The sequence below is a fragment of the Salvia miltiorrhiza genome, chromosome 3 (assembly GCF_028751815.1).
Source record: "Salvia miltiorrhiza cultivar Shanhuang (shh) chromosome 3, IMPLAD_Smil_shh, whole genome shotgun sequence".
Lineage (NCBI taxonomy): Eukaryota > Viridiplantae > Streptophyta > Magnoliopsida > Lamiales > Lamiaceae > Salvia > Salvia miltiorrhiza.
Genome location: NC_080389.1, coordinates 8,606,253 through 8,626,045, shown reverse-complemented (window position 1 = coordinate 8,626,045; position 19,793 = coordinate 8,606,253). Strand labels below are relative to the sequence as shown.

The window sequence follows — 19,793 nt, the reverse complement described above, 5'->3', positions numbered from 1 at the left end:
ATTTGATTTTAAAATCATTATTATCTTCAATTAGAATAAACAATTATCTTTTTTAACATTTGATGTTTAATTTATTAGTTAATATTGATTCTTGGTAATCATCATCATTATATAATATGGTTTGAGATTCCTGACCTCCCCTTGATTTTAGGTCCTACGTGGCATCGTAAAAAAGCTTTATTTTAAATCCCTGCGAGCTTCTAGCTTTAAAACATATATCTTAGGTGGCAAAACAATTTCACATAAGTTATTTTATTTGATTATAGATTCCTGCTCTCCCCTTATTTTAAAGTCCTATGTGACATGTCTAATAATTCAGTATTTGAAATTTCTGCAATTTTAGAGCTTTTAGTGTTTTTTAAATGAGATAAAGTGAGATACAAACCCCAACAAATGAGGCTGTTTTTAAATTTCTAATTTACTAAATCTTTTGAATTTAATCTTATTTCATAAAAGTTACTAGCATACAAAAAACAGAATAAGTTAAAATTTGGCTCAACCGCTGAATCACCGGTCTTCAACGGCACTGTAGTCTGTAGTATCATTTACTCATCTATTTATTCAACTAATCCCAATTTCCTCTCTCTCTCTCTCTCTCTCTCAGTTGGTTACTTTGCCGTCTTCTCACCGAACTTCTCCCAAAGAAACGTCACAAAGCATCCCACTAATTTGCACCTATCTTGAACAAAGAAAAAGAAAAAACCTCTATTTTTCTTTGTGGGTTTTGGAAATTCTTGGTTTGATCAATATATTTTTTCAAGAATTCAAAAGGGAAAATGTCAGCTGGGTGGTGGGAGTGTTGTGCTTCATCTTGTTTTGGTGATTTTCAAGAGATTCTTCAAGAACCAGAGCCTTTTTCTCTGCCTCAACCACTTCCACAATGGCCCAAAGGTATGTTCTTGAAAATATTAATTTTGGTAAAAAGAAAAAAAAAATCGAATCTTTTTCCTCCTCAAGAACTTCGAATTCTTGATTAATTATTGGAAAGTTGGGTTCTCTGTATTTCTGCAGTTCGAATTCTGTTTTCATTTTTACAGTTAGCTTCTCTTAGCTCAAGATTATCTAGCATGTTTGAGCAAAATAATGACCATCTTTTTTTCTTTCTTTGATAGATTGATAGCACTGATTCCTTTTAAATCTTTGCAATAATATTTGAAGGGAAAAAAAATCTCATTTCAATTAGTATTAAAAGAAATTGTAATATTGGCAGTGTGTGGACTTGGTCAATTTGTGCGGATCAATTATTTTTAGTGAAATTTCCTTCTTATTTAAAAGTCAATTTCTTGAGGGGTGGAAAAATAGCTCGGAGTTTGGAGTCTGCACGCAAACTTAAATATGTAAAAATAGTATTGAAAATATTCATGTTTTTGGCATATGATACATGTGTGCATTCAGTAGCATCTTTGCTACAGACAAAATTTTATTATGTATGATAAAAAATTACATTGCTTAGTCATTTTGTGTGACCTTTATCTTGCACAGTTGAAGAAGGCAACAAAGTTGATCATTTGATTGAAAATGTGAAAAATCTTTCTTGATTTGTTTTGTTTTGTTTTGCCTTTTTCCATGCCTCACAAAATGCTGCACATTTCAGCTTTATATATACAAACTGGATGATGTAGGAATTATTAGAAATGTTAAACTTTAGAGCTCTAAAACTAGATGACTTTGAACAACAATTTGGAAAATCTACATGAAATCATCATCAAATTTGGTTTTATTTCAACTTGTGTTGCTAAATCAACTCTTTGCTTTCATAGGCAAAGGCTTTGCTACTGGGAAAATTAGCCTAGGGGAGCTAGAAGTAGTTAAAATCACCAACTTTGATAAGATATGGAGCTGCACCCCGTTGCTCGGGGCGTCTAGTGGCGTTACATTCTACGAGCCTAGCCTCGTTCCAGCCGGATACTTCAGCCTCGGCCACTACTGTCAGCCTAGTGATCAGAAACTGAGGGGCTATGTTCTTGCAGCGAAATGCAACTCAAGTGACGCGCCTCAAGGCCTGAAATCGAGCTCCCCGCCTCTTGAAAGGCCTCTAGGTTACACTTTGGTGTGGAGTGAAAGCACTCATCGCGATGGAAGTGGCTACATTTGGCTCCCGAATCCACCACAGGGTTACAAAGCTATGGGATTCGTGGTCACCACGAAATCGGGCCAGCCTGATCTTGAAGAGGTGAGATGCGTCCGAGGTGATCTCACTGAGAGCTGTGAAGTTGATGAGGTCATATTTGATAGGAATGCAATCTTCTCGAGTGGCCAGTTTTACGTGTGGAGCACGAGGGCGTGTAGACGAGGAATGCTCTGTAGAGGTGTTCCCGTTGGCACGTTCTACTGCAGTAAAAACGACAGTTGTGAGGAACTGAGCATCGCTTGCTTGAGAAACCTCGATTCTTTCTTGGATGCAATGCCGAATCTGGAGCAGGTTCACGCGCTGATTCAGCACTACGGGCCGACTCTTTACTTCCACCCCGATGAAGCCTACTTGCCCTCATCGGTTTCTTGGTTCTTCGACAATGGAGCCCTTCTCTACAAAGAGGGGATGGATAAAGGAGTGGAGGTTGATTCTCACGGCTCGGTTTTACCTTGTGGTGGCTGCAACGACGGGGAGTTCTGGCTCGACTTGCCACTGGACGCAAAGGGCCACGAGTATGTGAAATCGGGAAGCATTGAGACAGCAGAGCTTTATGTTCATGTGAAGCCAGCTTCAGGAGGGACCTTCACAGACATTGCAATGTGGATATTTTGCCCCTTCAACGGCCCGGCCACGGTCGAGGTCGCCTCGTTCAGCTTCTCCCTCAGCACGATAGGCGAGCACGTCGGGGACTGGGAGCACTACACGCTCCGTGTGAGCAACTTCAACGGGGAGCTCTGGAGCATTTACTACTCGGAGCACAGCGGGGGGCAGTGGGTGGATGCCTCCGAGCTGGAGTTCATCGAGGGGAACAAGGCCGTCGTGTATGCATCGAGGAACGGCCACGCTAGCTTCCCCCACGAGGGGTCCTACATACAGGGCTCGTCTGCACTCGGGATTGGTGCGCAGAACGACTGTGCTAGGAGCGATTACTCGGTGGATTCTAGCACGAGGTACCGGGTCATTGCGGCTGAGTACCTTGGCGATGTCGTTGCGGAGCCGCCGTGGCTGCAGTACATGAGGGAATGGGGTCCAACTGTTGTGTACAGCTCAGGGACTGAGCTGGAGAAGATACTGAACAACCTCCCATTTTTCCTCAGGTTTTCAGTGGAGAGCTTTGTGGAGCTTTTTCCGACGGAGCTCTACGGCGAGGAGGGGCCGACGGGGCCGAAGGAGAAGGATAACTGGTTGGGGGATGAGAGGTGATGATGGTGCTTCTTCTTGATCGCCTTTGAATGCCACACAAATTGCATCTGAAGATTGTATGATGAAAGATGCAAAATAGCAAATTCTATGTGATTTTTGTGCTTCTGTATAAATTATATTTCCACATGCCAATTGGAGGGTTAAAAGGTAATCCAATTGAGATTCTTGTGTATAGAATTTTGTTACTATTGCAAGTAACATTGTGTGTAGCTATTGTATATTTGGTAGGAATTGGTTAAAGAAATTGCATTTGTATATAGGATTTGATATACATATATTGGCTCGAGCTTACTTAAAATTATATCAGCTCAAATTTACTCAAGACCTTTGGCTAGGTGGTTTTTTAGACTACCAGGATAGTAGGCACGTGACAATATTGGATTTAAATCACAAATATATCTGCAAAGAATGTGGATAAATCTTTATCACAAAATTTAGATACAAACGATTCTCGTCTTATATCTCAAAAAAAATATACTTCATTTATCCACGAAAAATTTGTCACGATTTCTTTCTTGGTCTGTTCACAAAAAATTAATCACTTTCATATATAGTTATAGGATCCACAACTCTACTAAAATCCTTACTCCACTCACAACTTAACTAGCAACTACACTCACATCTTATTAAAGTCATATTCTCTCCATCCCATATTCCCATTACTTTTGGGCATGCAGATTAAGAAATGTGTAATTAGTAGATAAAGTGTGTTGGTAGAAATTATTTAAATATTAAGTATAAAAAGAGAATATGTTGCCAAAAAAGCAATGAAACATTTGTAATAGGACATCTCATTATGAAAAGTTGAACATTTATAATGAAACGGATGGAGTATCATTTACAATGTGACAATTTTTTTATGGAGGAAGGGAGTATTACTGAGTGGTATTTAGTAAAATACCATTTATCATTAAAACACATTTTTTCAAAAAGGGGGGGGGGGGGGGGGGGGGGACGTTGTGTATAATCAATGATGTTTATGAGTGTTTCTTCTAAACCTAGAAATCGTTAGTGAAATTCGAACTTCAACGTGGCAATTCACGAAGGATTATTGGAATATAGCATAAACACAAACTGTGGTTCCTCTATTGAAAATGTGGTTTGAAATCTGTTCTGGAAAAAATGAGGCAATACTTTTCCAGTTAAACTATGGTGAAAATAATTTAAAAATTGAAACCCTAACTTCATAAGATCATCACCAACACCTCGGATCTGGCTGGAGGTCCTCCCAATGCAGCACGCGAGCGCATTCCCCGCATATGGCGTGGCCGCCTGCTTTTATCTGCTGACTCCTCAAGGTCAGCAGGTGGGCGAGGTTTGTGCAGTGTCGGAGCCCATAACGGTACTGGTGGCGTTGTCTGGCTCGTTCGAGTGCATAGTCACGTTTAGGAGTCGGTATGGGGGGAGGGTCGACTGCAGGTTCTGCAATGAGTGGATTCTGTGCGGTCTGCTGCTCGGGTATGTACTCTTCCGGAGAAACTCTTCGGACTTCCTCCCACTCGAGGGTCTTCTGATACACTTCCCAAGCCAAATCCTGCTCTTCTTTCGACAGCTTCTCATCTTCGTTTTCTTGCAGCAGGGTCTCGTGCTCGTGGTAATTAGTGATCCAGCTGAAAGAAGAATAGTTCATTATAGAGATATTCTTGATTAACAATGAAGAAAATGGGAAGCATGGATGGTAACCGCAAGAAATAGGATTTGGCTAAATTATAAATTATGCAAATGGAATGTGATGTTGCAAGGTGAAGCACTGAAAAAACATATTTACAGGCATTTTTCCTTTTGGGTAATTACGCCTAAATACTCGAACTTTCATATTTTTCACATGATCTAAATTCTTCCTCCAAATGCACAAACTTTCAATTGTTTTGATTTTTCACACAGTTATCAATTGCCTCGAAAAGTATGCTGAGGTGGATGCCTGAAATGTCGACATGGCTTAAGCGGCCAAGGTACTACTAAACAATGTAGTTGGATGTTTACGCCACTTCAGTTAGTCATGATGATATTAATTTATCACTTCAGCTAGCCCGATGACATTCATTCGCCAGAAATTGACAACCGTGTAAAAAAGCGTAAGAGTTCATGTATTTGAAGGCAGAATTTTCAGTTCATGTACAAAACTAGAATTTGGTGAAAAGTTTGTGTATTTAAGCGTAATTACCCCATTACCTATTGTATGAAGTAATTCATAATGAAAATGTGGAAAAACGAGACCAGATCGAAAGCAAATAGCATCGCAGACACACAAAATTGAGCATTTTGATCCCAACTACAATTTATTATGATTTGATGCATATATGTGACACTAATATACTTGAGGTAGCCAAAAATCCATAAAAATCCGAAATTCAGTTACCTGGGATGATGATCGCTTATCAAGCTTTCGATTATCCTGTCCGAAGATGAACTTCCAAGTGGCAGCTTCTGCTTTGGTAAGTTTCCTACACGAATAGTTTTATTTGGCTCGGCAGCAATTCCGATCTCTGTTCCCAACTCGGGCACTATGTCATCGTCACCAAAGTCGAACAAATGCAATATCTCTTCTTTGGACATCGTTCTGTGCACCTGCTGTCGATCAACGACCCTTGCCGCAAGTCCTTCCTTAGTCACCTGCAGAATTATCTCGATAAGGCTTTTACTCAACCTAGCAACTTACACATTCAAATTTTTGAATTCCTATTACCTGACGCTTATAAATCTTCTCTTCCATTGTAGCATGTGCGAGCAACCGGTATGCAAAAACAGGCTTTTTCTGCCCATACCTGCAAACCACAAGTATCCGATTTAAACCATATATGGATCTAATTACATTGTTCCTTTACAGAAAAATCTGTTGTACGCACCTCCAAGCCCTATATATAGCCTGAAGATCATACGTTGGGTTCCAAGAACCATCAACTATAATTACTCGGTTAGCTGAATGAAGATTAATCCCCAGCGACCCAGCTCTAGTCGATATCAAAGTGCATTTCACCCTTCTGTTTGATGGGTCGTTGAACCTCTCGACCAACTTCTGCCTCTCCGAGCTTTCTGTTCTTCCGTCCAATCTGTTGCAGATGCAGAAGAAAACACTATCATATAATTCATTTCGAATGGGAGTCTAAGAATTTTGAAAAGCCACAAGAAAGTAAACTCCCCTTCCTTTTCTTATGAAATCTAGTGACATACTATTATCATGACGTCGGAAATTCCCAGTAAAGTAATCAAGATTTATGTGACATCTCTGAAATGCTTGAAATCATATATATACCTGTACCAGTCCTTCCCCTTTTTCCAACATTTTCCGTTCTTCCTTGGACGGGGCATTTTTGAAAGATAATATTCAATTAGGTCCAACGTTAATATACTCTGGCTGAACACCAGTGCCTTGTCACCCATACTCGAACACATTGTGAGGATATCAAGTAGCAAGACCATTTTGCCGCCTTGATCGGGCTCCTTATAGCTATTTTCCATCAAAAGATCTCTCCACCAGTCCTGTTAGAAGAGTAATGCAAGAAACAGTAAGGTCCAAAACTGTACTATGTATTAGGCGACTCTGCAACGTTTACAAATCAAGTAAAGGGGAAGTTTATGTAAGGAAGTTAACGCACCTCACGAAGGAATCCATTATAATTCTTTCTCTGAGGATTAACGAGCTTCTCTGCAAGCCACATGGGTAGAGAGTTTAGGAATATTGAGACGGCTGATGCTAGAATTTAAAGAAGATAAAGTACAACGGTTTCAGCTAGGTCATCAGGGCAACCTAGATGAAAACTTGCCGATATCGCTTAGAAATAAAAGACTGAAGTTAAATTAAATTATAAATTTCTATGTGCTGAGGAGATGAATGAATGATTTAAGTAGCAATTGAAACTAGTTCAATTGTTAGTTGTTGCAACAAATTAAAAAATAAAAAGAAAAGAAAATGACTAAGATAAATCTAGAGTACCTCCAGGGAGTAAATTGTAGTCGATGTTCTCATCACTAGAGCAGTCATCTGCAAGATTCTCCACATCTTCACATTTAGCAGAATCTTTGTTTTCTTTCCTCAGTTGCAATATTCCAGGATGGTTCCATATCTGCACAAAATGATATATAGTATTGAATTTATAAGCCACAAATTTAATATAACGAAATTGTTTGCACTCAGAAAATAATATTGGCAGCTCTAACTCTTCAGAATATAGAGTAGTTCCTATAAATTTAAAGGCAGTGAAGAAATATATTGTGCGGAAATTAGTAACTCCCAGAACAGACATTAACGGAGAGAGAGAAGTGTCAATTAAACAAGAAAAAAAATTATATATAAAAATTGTTAAGATAAGATAAACAATAAAAGATAATGTACATAAAACAAATTAGAAGCTCTTGTTGAACTTTCAATACATTAGTGTGACATAAAATTCTAGTTTGCCAGTAATATCAACCTCGCTAGCTGCGAGGAACCATGAAAATAAACATACGTGGATCTGAAGTATGTTGTATGCTGTGTGGTTCCGCATAAGTTCAGAAATTTGAAGAGACAATGTAAAATAAAAAGTTGATTCATTTATAGACCTCGACTTCAACTGTTTCTTAGTATTACATTCACTTTAACAGAGCACAATGAAGCCGATTCCCAGATTTCAATTGTGCATGCATTCACAAGCCTACATACATGTAAATAAAAGGAAAAGTGGAAATTCACATACCTGGGCTAAGGCCTGATACCCTGCAAAAAAGGATCTCTTAATTATCTTTTCACCCGAGATCTTGTCCTTTGTGAATCCATGAACATCAAGAAATCTCTTATATAATTTTCTCTGCAGTGGAGATAATTTCACAGAGATAACGAATACAGTTTTAGGGGGCAAATCTTTTTTAACCACATTCATGTCCATCCTCTGAACAAATCCTTTTAACTGTTCATATAGAATGTGAGATCTTTGATTCATTATCTTCACATCTTCTGCAGTAGAATTGGTGTGTTGACCATTTTCTATCGGGTTCTGGAATCTGCAAAAGCAAAACACAATTATGTAGCAGGTAAGGAAAAAGGGTAAAGGGAAGGCATCATGAGATAAAGGTTCTTACCTGTTCCTGAACTCATGGCTGCTACCAAGAAATCCTTCTCTAACAAAATCGACCATCTGTTTCAGATAAAATTCAGAATGAATACATAGTGGATAAAAAAATTATGAAAACCTAAAAATCTTCTGATTTGAAACTCATACACAATAGTACTCCATAAGATTGTTCTGAAGAGGCGATCCAGTTAATGCGATTCTCCTCTGGCACCTCACTTGTTTCAATGCCTGGGTTGTATCAGCCCTGGTGTTCTTGATAATGTGTGCCTCATCACAGACCAGAATATCGGGTCCCTCCTGGTGAAAAATATGTTGTCTTTATAAGAATGGACTTGTCAATCAATAAAAGAGTAAGGAGATTCCATCACGATACTGGATGATGAAGAAAGAGAATGCACTAAAACCAAAGTCTAACAAATTTATCTAAATGAGATAACACTATACTATATTGAGCAAAGTTGAGCTCATGGGCATTCATAGAATATAGAAAAGGGATGGGAAAGCTCATTTTTTATGAGAAGAGCAAGTCGGCAAACTCTCATTATTGCAGCAAGCCAGGGAGGGAATGATCGCACAAAAAATATTTATTGTACAAAACATATCCAAACATCGCGCTAGCATCTACATTTCAAATAATCCCCAAACTCTTCTATTTGTACTCACTCGTTCAGTATCATGGATGCAAGAAACAGATAGAAAAGATAGGAGATGAACACTTTTTTTAATCGAAAACAAAGAGGAAAATATAATTGAACAAGCACTAGCAAACCTGGAATTATCCAAAAAACTTAAAAGTATAGTCCACATATAATATAAGAGTGAACTAATAAAATATCCATTTGGCTATTGTAAAGATAAAAAATAGTCACTCTTACAGTTTTACCCTTATTATTATAATAATTCACAACCACGAAACTTCTTAGTCATGAATTGACCTTATTTTGCCTACAATCCACAACCACAAAGCTTTTTAGTAGTGAATTAAAGCTAATTCACGTGAATTAAGGGCAATACAGTACTTTGAGCGCAAAACGGCTATTTTTTCCCTTTATTTATCTTTGTGGCTATTTTCATCTTTACAATATTAACTGTATTATATAATGTAGGATCAATTTTACTGAAAAAGAAAGAATAAGTGGAGGAATTACAAATTCACTTTCTAATACTTTCTTCTTGCATATTGAACAAAATGATTATCACCTGAAGTGCATTACTAATCTCTCTAGCCACATCTCGGTCCTTAGCGTACTTTCCAAGAGACATATTCCGAAAGGCAGTATAGCCAATCAAGAAGACACCACCTTTAATTCTCCATTTCGCGAACAACTCAACCCTTTTTTCCCTGAACAAAAAGAATAAATAAAATAAAAATTAAACAAAATGGAAGTAGTATCTGATAAAACTTCCAAGTTATTCATCTTAAGTTTTTATGCTCTAGGGATATAATCTCCCATAAGCACAAGCATAAAGTTTTGTGAAATAAAAGAAAGACAGCTAAAATAAATAAACTTGAGAAGATCTTCGGAAAGACCAGCAGAAGCAAACAAATTATAAACAACAGACAAAGAGGTTAAAGAATGTTGCCAAATCCAGGGATCTTCTACACCAAGTTCTATAAATTAGATCCTAAATCTGAACTTTGTAACTTCTACCAATCATGCATTCAGTTGAAGAAAGAGATACCTTGGAACATCTTCAACCATGAAGATACGAAGAGGCTTTAGCTCAGATGGTCTCCACTTCATAAACTCATGCCGCCAATTGTGTAAAACACTTACTGGTGTTACTATGAGCGCAGTTCTCAGTCCTAGGTCCACACTTCTCATAGCAGTATACAGAAAGGCTATGACCTGCGTGCAGGAAAAAAAAAAATCTGACAACTTAACAATATATCCATATTGACATAATTTAGATTAGGCAAGCGAGGACCAGACCTAATTCCAACATTTAATAACCCTAGCAAGTAGAGGCTTCATCCTACTATAGAAAAATAATGTGGACTAAAATCGCATTTCATGCTATTAGGAACTCATAAAGTCCTGAGTCACCTCATGGCACAACAAGGATACCTAAGAGCTGCCAACTTTAATTGTTATATTATTCCAATAAGGTTATTTCCCTCTCTTATGCCTACCGTAAAATATTTATCTGTAAGCTGACTTGGTACAACACATATTGCATCATATGTTTGTGTGTGGATAAGTATGCTTCTGATTCAATGCATCTGAGACATGGTGGTGATGTTTACTTAGGCTGCTTCTGAAGTTATTGAACATGTACTGAAATGTTATATTTGCATTGATCCTTAAAATCACATAACGATCCCTCAAAAGAAAAACCAAATAATGAACAATCATCCTAACTTTTGTTTAATAGGTGATTGAAAAGAGGTACAGGCAGAAATTTCGAGAAATAATATTCTATCCAGTTTAGAACTACTACCTGAATTGTTTTACCTAACCCCATAGTATGCGCCAGAATGCAACCAAGACCTTTATCACCAGACCTCACTTTTCTCACAGATTGAATAATATTTTCCCACATGAATCGGATTCCTGCAACCTGAAGCTCACATGAAATTAGGATTATGAGTTATGAGTGAACTCTTAGATTAGGTTAGAAACATTAACAAGAACATTTACAAAATAGGTCAGCAAATGGAAGTCTAGAACCATATTACTCTATCTTATATTATGAGTAACATCCGAAAATCAAATGAGACATTAATCATGGTTCAAGGTACCAACGGCTTACCTGAAATGTTTGCATAATCCTTATTGTAGTAGCTAAGAATCAAAATCAATGAATTTTTGTCCCAATCTTAAACACAGCAGACATTTTTATGCACAGCTCAGATAAGTTTTCTGCAGTTTCTTCTCATGAAAAAAAGCACATAAAAATATTCTTCCTTTTCAATTATGAAAAATGATGAAAAAGAAGTTCGATAACTGACGGGTATCTTCAACTCAGCAATTTACTGATTGCAGCAACCTACCAGATTCAAATTCATAACATAAATGACATCAAGAAAACAGTATGATAGTAGGCAAGCCAAACCTGGTGGATTTTTAATTTCGTTGAGATGCTTGGAGGAATTCTAACTGCCTCTTCGCCTTCCTCTCTGACCACATTTACTACGTAACCAGAAGATATGTCGCCCAGTATTTCTAAACCAGTGCCATCAAATGAGCTCCTGTTACTGACTGAAGAACTCATGACTGGAGATTTGGTAGAAAATCGTGCCTCCAAAGATTTAAGCCGCTCTTGACGCTCCTGTAAAAGCATATTTATAGGGGCCATGTTGATATGGGGCACTAAAATAAGAAGCAGGATGAATTCTCACCTTCTCAATTGCAATTTTCTTCTTAGTCTCTTCTCCCAATTCAGCATCATCAATGATCCTCCGAATTATCTTTTTACGTCTTCTTTTAGTACTGGAACAAAAGACAGGACAATAGCATTGAAATAACGGCACACCCAAATTGAAACATAAATTCAATTTCGAGAAACAAGTATCAGAAGATCACTGTATGTGTTCAAGAAATGGCATAGGGTATCAAAAGCAAAGGAAATAGAAATTGCATAATAAGATCATAAGAAAAGAAGGGTCTTTGGTTTATTATGTGTGTGTGTGCAGAGAATTCATGGCTCACGTAAATTTATGTACACAATCACAGAATATGAATCCAGTGTACCTGGCATTGACACTTCTGTCAGCATCTGAATCATCTGAATCTGAATCAGATTCTGAACTAGAGATAATTTGGCTATCTAATTTGGTGGCTTCCTCCATATTCAATGGTTTACATCCAGCATCTGGACCCTCACCATCACTATCCAAATTAATTGTACAGAATTTCTTACTATCTGGTTGTTCATCACATTCACTTGAACATTTGATGCCCCTCAACTCAACCACATCCACAGAAGAAGAGGCCTCAAGATTATTCTTTGCCCTCTCTCCGTGAACAATGCCAGACAACTCGTTCACACTATCATTTAGTTCTTGATCTCCAACATCTTTTTCAGCAGTTCCATCCTCCTTACCCATCGAACAATCTAGTGGGCGCTCTCTCATGCCTTCAGATGAGGAAAGTTCTCCTTGAGTAGAATCCTAATCCAAATAAGAAAACCATGCCAACAACATTTTAGAAGGGCTAGCTGCAAGAAAGGAAAGGTGGGTACTATGCCTAAGATAGATCAAACATGAACATCATCAAGTATACAAGTACCAATAAATAAATAAATAAATAATAATAATAAAAAAAAGGAATGCCAGAAACAGATTACACCCATTGTAATAAATATGGACCATACAGAACCAAGACATAATAGGCATTCACGCTAAACATATCCAACAAATTGGTTGTACAGATATATTAAATCTGGAATAAGTTTGACAAGTAAGAAAGCTATTAACATTTCTTGCAAGAACAGGTATGTATCTAATAAACTGATAATAAACATATCCAGATTCAGTTTCTCGAGTTCAAGCAAATTTACATTTGACCACTGCACCAGCATGTTGTCGCCAACTTCTTTCTCGACTTTATTCTTATCGTTCTAATTTACATGAGAAAGTCACACAACCAAATTCAGTTTCTTTGCTCTTGACCAAGATTTTCTTCCAAGTGGTAGAACACTGGTTTATTCAATTGCTTTGTTTCAATAGTAATCCTTTATTACCAAATAAAGGGCAAAAAACAATCAAAACATGCATGCCTATAATATCAGTTAGATGGTTTGTACACTCAATTGCATATTGTTAAAAGATTCAGAAGATGGCCTTACATGCATCATATGAACTGCCGTTTCGTTTTCTAGGTGCGAAGCAGTAAACATTAGCTATTATACTTTTTGTTTAATACCCAATCAGTCTCCAAAGAACACCCAAAAATAGAGAGCCGATGACGATAATGACTGAGAGAATGGTAGAAAGTAAATAAGGAAAATAATAGAATAATAGAATTGACTTTCTGACCTACTAGTTTGCAGGGATTGCAAATCGCTGTAATTACTATTCGATTTATAATGTCAACCTAGTGATTGCATGATTAAAAAGCCAATTACATTAATTGAATCACCTACTTTTAAAAGCAATGATTTGTTAGGATTCACGCTTTATACATAAATAAATACAGTCAACGACCTATTGATTCACAATAGTTGGCCTTGAAGATTTAGTAGTTTGATTCATTAACTTAAAGAGGAAAACACAAAAATTTCTGTAATTCTAGAGTTTAAAAAAGTGATGCTACAATTTTCTGGTTATGAGAGTGACCTTACTTTAAATTGTCGATTTACTGCCAATTCTTTTAAAATCTAGTGAACCATCAATATTTCCTAGAAGATTGGCCCAAATTATAATGATCCAAACATCAAGCATGTGGACACTAATTTTCTTTCCCTTTTTCTTTTTCTTATTCTCTTTTTTTCTTGTTACTGTAGAAGAGCACTAAAATCTAAGATCTTCCCGCATCTGCATGCTGTAATGCAGCTTATTGTTAAGCAGCAAAGAATCAATCAAACACATTAAGTCATTGACAGCATGATCGTAGTAAGAGATGAACCAACAAAAAAACGAGTAGTACATGCCGCTCAAGTTTGACATAATTATTCGGCAGGTTTAATTAGATATATTTGTCTTATAAAGAGTCAATCATGTACCAGTAACATACTAAAATACCAATTAAACTGCAACTAAACCAAAACCTTGTGATTGGACCTTCCATAATACTAAGAGCAGAATGTCTAAATGCCAAGATTATTAAATGAGTTCTGCCTCCCTGCACCCCCTCTGCCCAAACATCATAGGATTTCTAAATTATTGTAACAAAATCCCAGCTCATACTAAGTAGCATCAAAATATCTATTGGTCCACTCCATGTGAATTACTCTTAAATCAATATCTTTAAGATAAGAAAGAATGTTATTTGAAAAGTATCTTTTTGATACGGTAAATTTTTGTATTAGTCTATTAGATTACATATTATTCAAGACAGAGCAATTCAAAGCAACCAAAACTCATATATTTGCTAAGAGTAGGAACTATTAGGTAAATATTAATTAGAACCAGATCCCAGCCATAGATCTACAGCTTGAAAAAAACAAGCAAGATCCAATGGCTGATTACGTCGGCTAAATTGGTAACAATTATCAGTAAATGTGCAAGAGTGGCATGCCCTCCATGAGATATAAATGTGACGGTCAGCAAAAGAAGGGTGGAAAACGTGGAAGAAGGTGTTGAATAAGACTTCTTCGCAATTATCTTTTCAGTTCACGAGAGTGACCTGAAGACGGAAAGCTTTAGATATATGAATTCTTATCTCGCTGTACTCAGATATCCTAACCAGGTAAAAGGGCCTCCTCTTTTCCCAAAATTAAGCCAAAGAATTACCAAAATCAAGCCCAAAAAGGCCCAACCAACACTGGTTAGGCTCCTGTGACCTTAACTTTTCTAAGCATGAGCTATCTGGGATGTAACATCAAAATCTAATTCCATAATTTGAAGCTATTACACTTGAAGATGTTATTAGTCACATGAATTTGATCGATATAAATGAGTGTATTACGTCATTCAATGAGTTCCCTTGTAGGGAATAATGAAGTCACAATATTCTGATGTTGCTTTTATAACGACAAAGGGTTCCAAACAATATCATTTTGTATATACAAACAGCTCAAGCATTAATAAGTCACGCAATCATAATGCATGGAAATGTGTGTCATCCTTGTCCAGCTAGGCTATATTTGTCCAAGCCCATTGATTTAATAGTAGGATTATGCTATCAATATAACTTTGAAGAAAACATATTAATGTCAAATTTTGAGCATCTTTTCACGGAAATCATAACTACTAGGAAATATAGTAGTAGAAATTGTAATTAAATTCACTAAACCAAGTAAACCTCTTTGATTTGCTTCCTACGCCTCCTTCTTTTCAATTTACTACGAAGCTTGCGATCAGCATTTGCATCGTCTTCCTCTTTAACCTGTCAACAAGCAATAAAAAATAAAGCAAAAGTAATTCAAATCAGCTATCAGATCCAGCTGAAGGGGTTAAATTATCACATAAGGGTCCATTTACTTTGATGGAAAATGAGAGAATACATATATTTTCACCCTTTTTCTGCCATTTTCACAAGTTTACTATCAAGTTTTCTATGTAAATTCACTCATCTAGAAGAATATTATATCAAATACTCCCTCCGTCCACAAAAAATAGTCTCTTTTTGCCATTTTGGAATGTCCACAAAAATTAGTCCATTTCCACTTTTAGCACATGGTGGGCCCATTTTTCCACTCACAATACAATTAATTATTATTATTAACACTACCTTTTAAGTGGAACCCTTTCTCCACTTACAATAAACTAAACCATTTTTATTAAAACTCGTGTCGTCCCCTTTTAGGACTATTTTTGGTGGACGGAGGGAGTAAATAAATTGTTAACATGAAATGCACAACAGAACAGCCTGCTGCATCAAGAAAGAAAATGACCTTAACTTGGTAACTTGATTAATTCTCTAAAATTTTTCAAATTGTGAAGAGAAAGTTATCTAGCTCAATCAGCATGAAGCAAACTCACCAATTCGAAGGACCTTGGAAACAAAACTTACCTTTTTAAAGTTTTTCTTTTGTTCATCAGTAAGATTCAAATCTCCCTCATTTGCTAAAGCATCAGCGATAAATGGATCAGAGGACGTACCATCAACATCATCAATCTCCTCCACCTGAAAATGTGCTACATGTAAGAGATGAGATCTTCTGAAAAAGCCATAATGTAAGAAATAACACGAGTTCCAAGTGTCTGCTCTTTGAAATTAAATCACTAGATGAATTGATTAAATTAGAAAAATCATGCCCCAGAGAAATTTTAGAATCACATAATTGTCTATAAAACCTTCCAAAAGTCAACTGAAGGCTTCACATGTTTTTCAACATACAGCTCCTCCTTCAGCGGAGATTTAAACTACTCCTTCCATAAACCTCCAACTCTCTACAATTATTAGGAACTGCTTAACATGTGGCAGAAAACAATAACTGTGCATCTACTTCTAAGGGAATAAATCAGAGAAAACTTGATAAATTCAACTAATATGGATGAGGAGCTATCCTGTCACATTAGGTTGTACTTTTCTCATCCAATCATAATGAATTGGAAAACTCAACAATAAATTTATTTTAGTAAACAGATGGAAAGAAATTACATGACTGGGGATCTTTTATCAAAATTCAGATGTCAGCTACATAGCCTACATGACTATTCAAACTCCAAGATATCTCACCTCGTCAACACCTGGAAATTTCAGACCCAGTTCTGCAGCCTGTTGTGGGGTGCTTGCCAGGTAAACAGAAGCCCAGTGCTTGCTGCCAAAAGTTATATCTTCCAAAGATGACTTATCAGAGCAGATTTTACTGAAAGAATCCCAATCTACAGTCGTAGTATCATTTACAGCTTCACTGCTTTCACTTTTCTCAACTTTCTTTCCCAGGAAACCACTGGCACCCTCCTCCAAGACTTTTCCATGCCGTCTGCCCTACATTAAAAATTCCAACTTCAGAACTTAAATTTATCGCACGATGTTATGAACTCCTTCAAATGGTCTGAGTATGAACCTTCTAACAGGCCTGTGGACCTGGAGAAACTCTTCAGCCTTTGTAACTGATTCACGAGCATCAGTGGACAAATGAGTTCCAGCCCAGTGAGTCCTATTTTTCCATGCTACAGTGCAACAACCATTGGGAGCTTGCTTTTCAATCCACTTATAGAGACTGGAAAGATCAATACCAGCACCATCCAGTTGCTCCTGCTCAGTTAGAGGATAAGATGAGGGGGGAAATGACATTTACTGCATAAACAGAAAAATTACACAGAAAAATCTATCCATACTAATTCCATTATAAGGGAAAATGATTTTTATATTTCATGAAAACCCACAGATAAAGAGAAAAACAAATATTTCATAAGCAGTAATAACAATTGCAGAATTTTTTTTATTCTTAATGCACTAAGAGACAATTTTAAAATAGCATACCAATAAATGAGCACTTTCAGTCTCAAGCTCATCAAGTTCCACTTCCCACTGTTCCCTGAATGCTGCCATTTCTCCAGATACAGCCTTGTCCAACTATCCACCACCAAAATTGTTTCAAAATGAAAGGAATACTAACAGAAAGAGAGTTCAAGAAAACAAGGACGTAAATAGTTAACTTACCTCATCACCAGAGAGAGATTGAGCCAATTCTTTCCTAACATCAGCCTCTACATTGATTAAGGATTCCTCTTCCAATGTTTCCTGGGCTTCCGCAGCCTGAGAAGATTAAGTCAGTATTAAAGTAAAGAGCACCTGTTGCTTTCTCCAAACCTTGAAGGGCAAAACATTTTACTTTACTCTCAACTTCTAAAAGCTCGGCAATTAGATCCTCTATCTCCTCCTCAGTCAAGGGTTCCTGATAAGATATAAATTTGCAGCTTTAATAAGAGAAGAAGGAAGAAGAGAAGGGCAAGAAACTGGAAAGCTATGCATGTTGAAAAGGAGGCTATCCTTTTTCTCAAGTATTAAAAAGAGAAGACCACATATAGTAACGTCAACTATTAAGGTGATCAAAGAACTCACAACAGTTGAAAGTTAACTTTGAATACAATAACCAAGGAGGTGACAAAAAGTATTTTCCCAATCAAGTCAATCGAATAAACAGAAACTATGCTACTTAGAAGAGATCACAAGCCATCTACCATCAATCAAGCACAATATGCATACCATCACCATGAAGAAATAATACCACGGTGATACAAATTAATCCATATAATGTTTCATCTCCCTAATGCAGTTCTCTCATCTACATCCTATATAGAAAACACAACCACAAGAAAAACACAAACAATCGAAAAATAACTCGTTATTAAGAACACCATTAAACAAGGGTTAATCGTGTTTTGTGTCCCCAATTTTCAGCGTTAGCCATAAAATATCCCCATTTCCGTTTTCTATTAAAAAAGCCCCCAACTTCCAGCGTTTTCCAAAAAATGTCCTGCTATACAAAATCCGGCGACAAAATAATGAGTCACCTCATCAAATTCTTAAGTGGAACTTTTATTTCCACCTCACCCAATAAAACGACGTCATTCCACCTAAGAATCCGGCAAGGTGACTCATCATTGTCGTCGGATTTTGTATAGCAGAACATTGTTTGGAAAACGCTCAAAGTTGGGAGGTTTTAATAGAAAACGAGAGTTGAAGACATTTTCTAAAAAACACTGAAGTTGGGGACACAAAACATGATTAACTCATTTAACAAAGAAAAAGAAAGGGACACTATTGCCAATATTGGATTCTTCCTTTTCCCTTATCCCTTCCCGAGCAAGGCATTATCTGATTCAAGAACTTCATACAAACGATAACAGAAAGCCTCAAACGCAACATGTTGAAACAGGTAATATGGGAGGTAAAGGCACTACATTTAATCACAAATAAACAAAACTGTGAAAATTGATCACAGGGTGGCGAAGGTACAACCCCCAATGCAAAACGTACAACTCGGCCACAGTTCCCAGATGCAGGAAACAATTAGGAATTGACAAAAAACTGAGACGATACTCTGATCAAAACGGGTCCAAACTTTACCTCAGAATGAGATTCTTCTTCCAGTTCTTCTTCAGCTTCATCATTATTATTTTCAGCTGAATTGTCAGAAAATTCTTCCTCTACATCAACAATTTCTTCATCCTTCTTCTCAACCTCTCCTTCATCAACCATCACTGTATCTGCTTGGATCAAAATTAACGTCTTGCAGAAAATTTGCGCTGCAATTTTTTTATTTTATATTTTATTCAGTGGGTTTTAGCAAAGGAGACTGTGAAATTTGGATCCTAACGACGCCGTATCGCCCTTATTTGGGGAAACAGGAACTGGCGGTAAAAGGAATTTCGATGCCCTAATCAGCTAATTTAATTTTGATTTTATCTCTGCGCTACCATTTATGCCTTGTTTGAAATATTGAAACTGAATCCATGACATAAAACGGAAATATATTGAACTGAATTAATAAACTTACCTATTTATTCATATTTTATTTTGGAACTTATTTAAGGGTTGATTACCTGGTAAAATAGTAGTGCTCTTTTAAAAATTATTGAAATGTAAGGATTTAATAAAACAAAACAAAAAATACAGACCCCAAGTCAAAAAAAAAAATATACATAAATATCTTAGACTATATTTGTTCATGACCATTAGTAATCGGTCATAGGGAAAGACAATCAAATTAGGGAAAAAAAATATTTAAATGAAGGCTTCTACCGATTGTTAAAATTGTTTAGTGATTATGTAATTTTTTAAATACAACTTAAATATATAGTATTAAAGTTTGAGGTGGTCTTGGATACAACCGGGTGTATCGTA

At 36.7% G+C, this 19,793-nt stretch overlaps 2 protein-coding genes across 3 annotated transcripts; one reads left to right on the top strand and one right to left on the bottom strand.

Moving 5' to 3' along the window:
• Positions 1 to 464: 464 nt before the first annotated feature.
• On the top strand, positions 465 to 3,659 carry LOC131017375 (hypothetical protein At1g04090-like). Its single transcript, XM_057946105.1, has 2 exons — positions 465 to 891; positions 1,761 to 3,659. Exons 1-2 carry the CDS (start codon positions 777 to 779, stop codon positions 3,335 to 3,337), a joined length of 1,692 nt encoding a protein of 563 aa, XP_057802088.1. The 5' UTR covers positions 465 to 776; the 3' UTR covers positions 3,338 to 3,659.
• A 742-nt stretch (positions 3,660 to 4,401) lies between these two features.
• On the bottom strand, positions 4,402 to 19,407 carry LOC131017373 (protein CHROMATIN REMODELING 20-like). Of its 2 annotated transcripts, none has more exons than XM_057946102.1 (24): positions 19,017 to 19,407; positions 17,779 to 17,841; positions 17,607 to 17,702; positions 17,427 to 17,519; positions 17,008 to 17,198; positions 16,677 to 16,923; positions 16,008 to 16,121; positions 15,297 to 15,380; positions 12,084 to 12,502; positions 11,732 to 11,822; positions 11,446 to 11,661; positions 10,831 to 10,950; positions 10,072 to 10,238; positions 9,589 to 9,730; positions 8,536 to 8,685; positions 8,396 to 8,451; positions 8,014 to 8,317; positions 7,272 to 7,401; positions 6,934 to 6,983; positions 6,591 to 6,817; positions 6,184 to 6,387; positions 6,024 to 6,102; positions 5,697 to 5,950; positions 4,402 to 4,947 (listed from the first exon to the last, which is right to left on the bottom strand). In XM_057946102.1, exons 1-24 carry the CDS (start codon positions 19,146 to 19,148, stop codon positions 4,533 to 4,535), a joined length of 4,044 nt encoding a protein of 1,347 aa, XP_057802085.1. In that variant the 5' UTR covers positions 19,149 to 19,407; the 3' UTR covers positions 4,402 to 4,532. The 2 variants fall into 2 exon arrangements, with proteins under 2 accessions (XP_057802085.1, XP_057802086.1); XM_057946103.1 differs by having other exon boundaries at positions 8,536 to 8,682; positions 19,017 to 19,339.
• Between the last annotated feature and the right edge of the window lie 386 nt (positions 19,408 to 19,793).

What these genes read in the sequence shown, in the direction of transcription:
- LOC131017375 (XM_057946105.1), top strand. Translation starts at nt 777, where the DNA reads ATGTCAGCTGGGTGGTGGGAGTGTTGTGCTTCATCTTGTTTTGGTGAT. An exon ending in ACTTCCACAATGGCCCAAAG is followed by an intron (nt 892 to 1,760) that starts GTATGTTCTTGA and finishes TTGCTTTCATAG; the next exon opens with GCAAAGGCTTTGCTACTGGG.
- LOC131017373 (XM_057946102.1), bottom strand. Translation starts at nt 19,148, where the DNA reads ATGGTTGATGAAGGAGAGGTTGAGAAGAAGGATGAAGAAATTGTTGAT. An exon ending in GGTTAGGTAAAACAATTCAG is followed by an intron (nt 10,239 to 10,830) that starts GTAGTAGTTCTA and finishes TCCTGCACGCAG; the next exon opens with GTCATAGCCTTTCTGTATAC. An exon ending in AGAAGATTTATAAGCGTCAG is followed by an intron (nt 5,951 to 6,023) that starts GTAATAGGAATT and finishes ATAATTCTGCAG; the next exon opens with GTGACTAAGGAAGGACTTGC.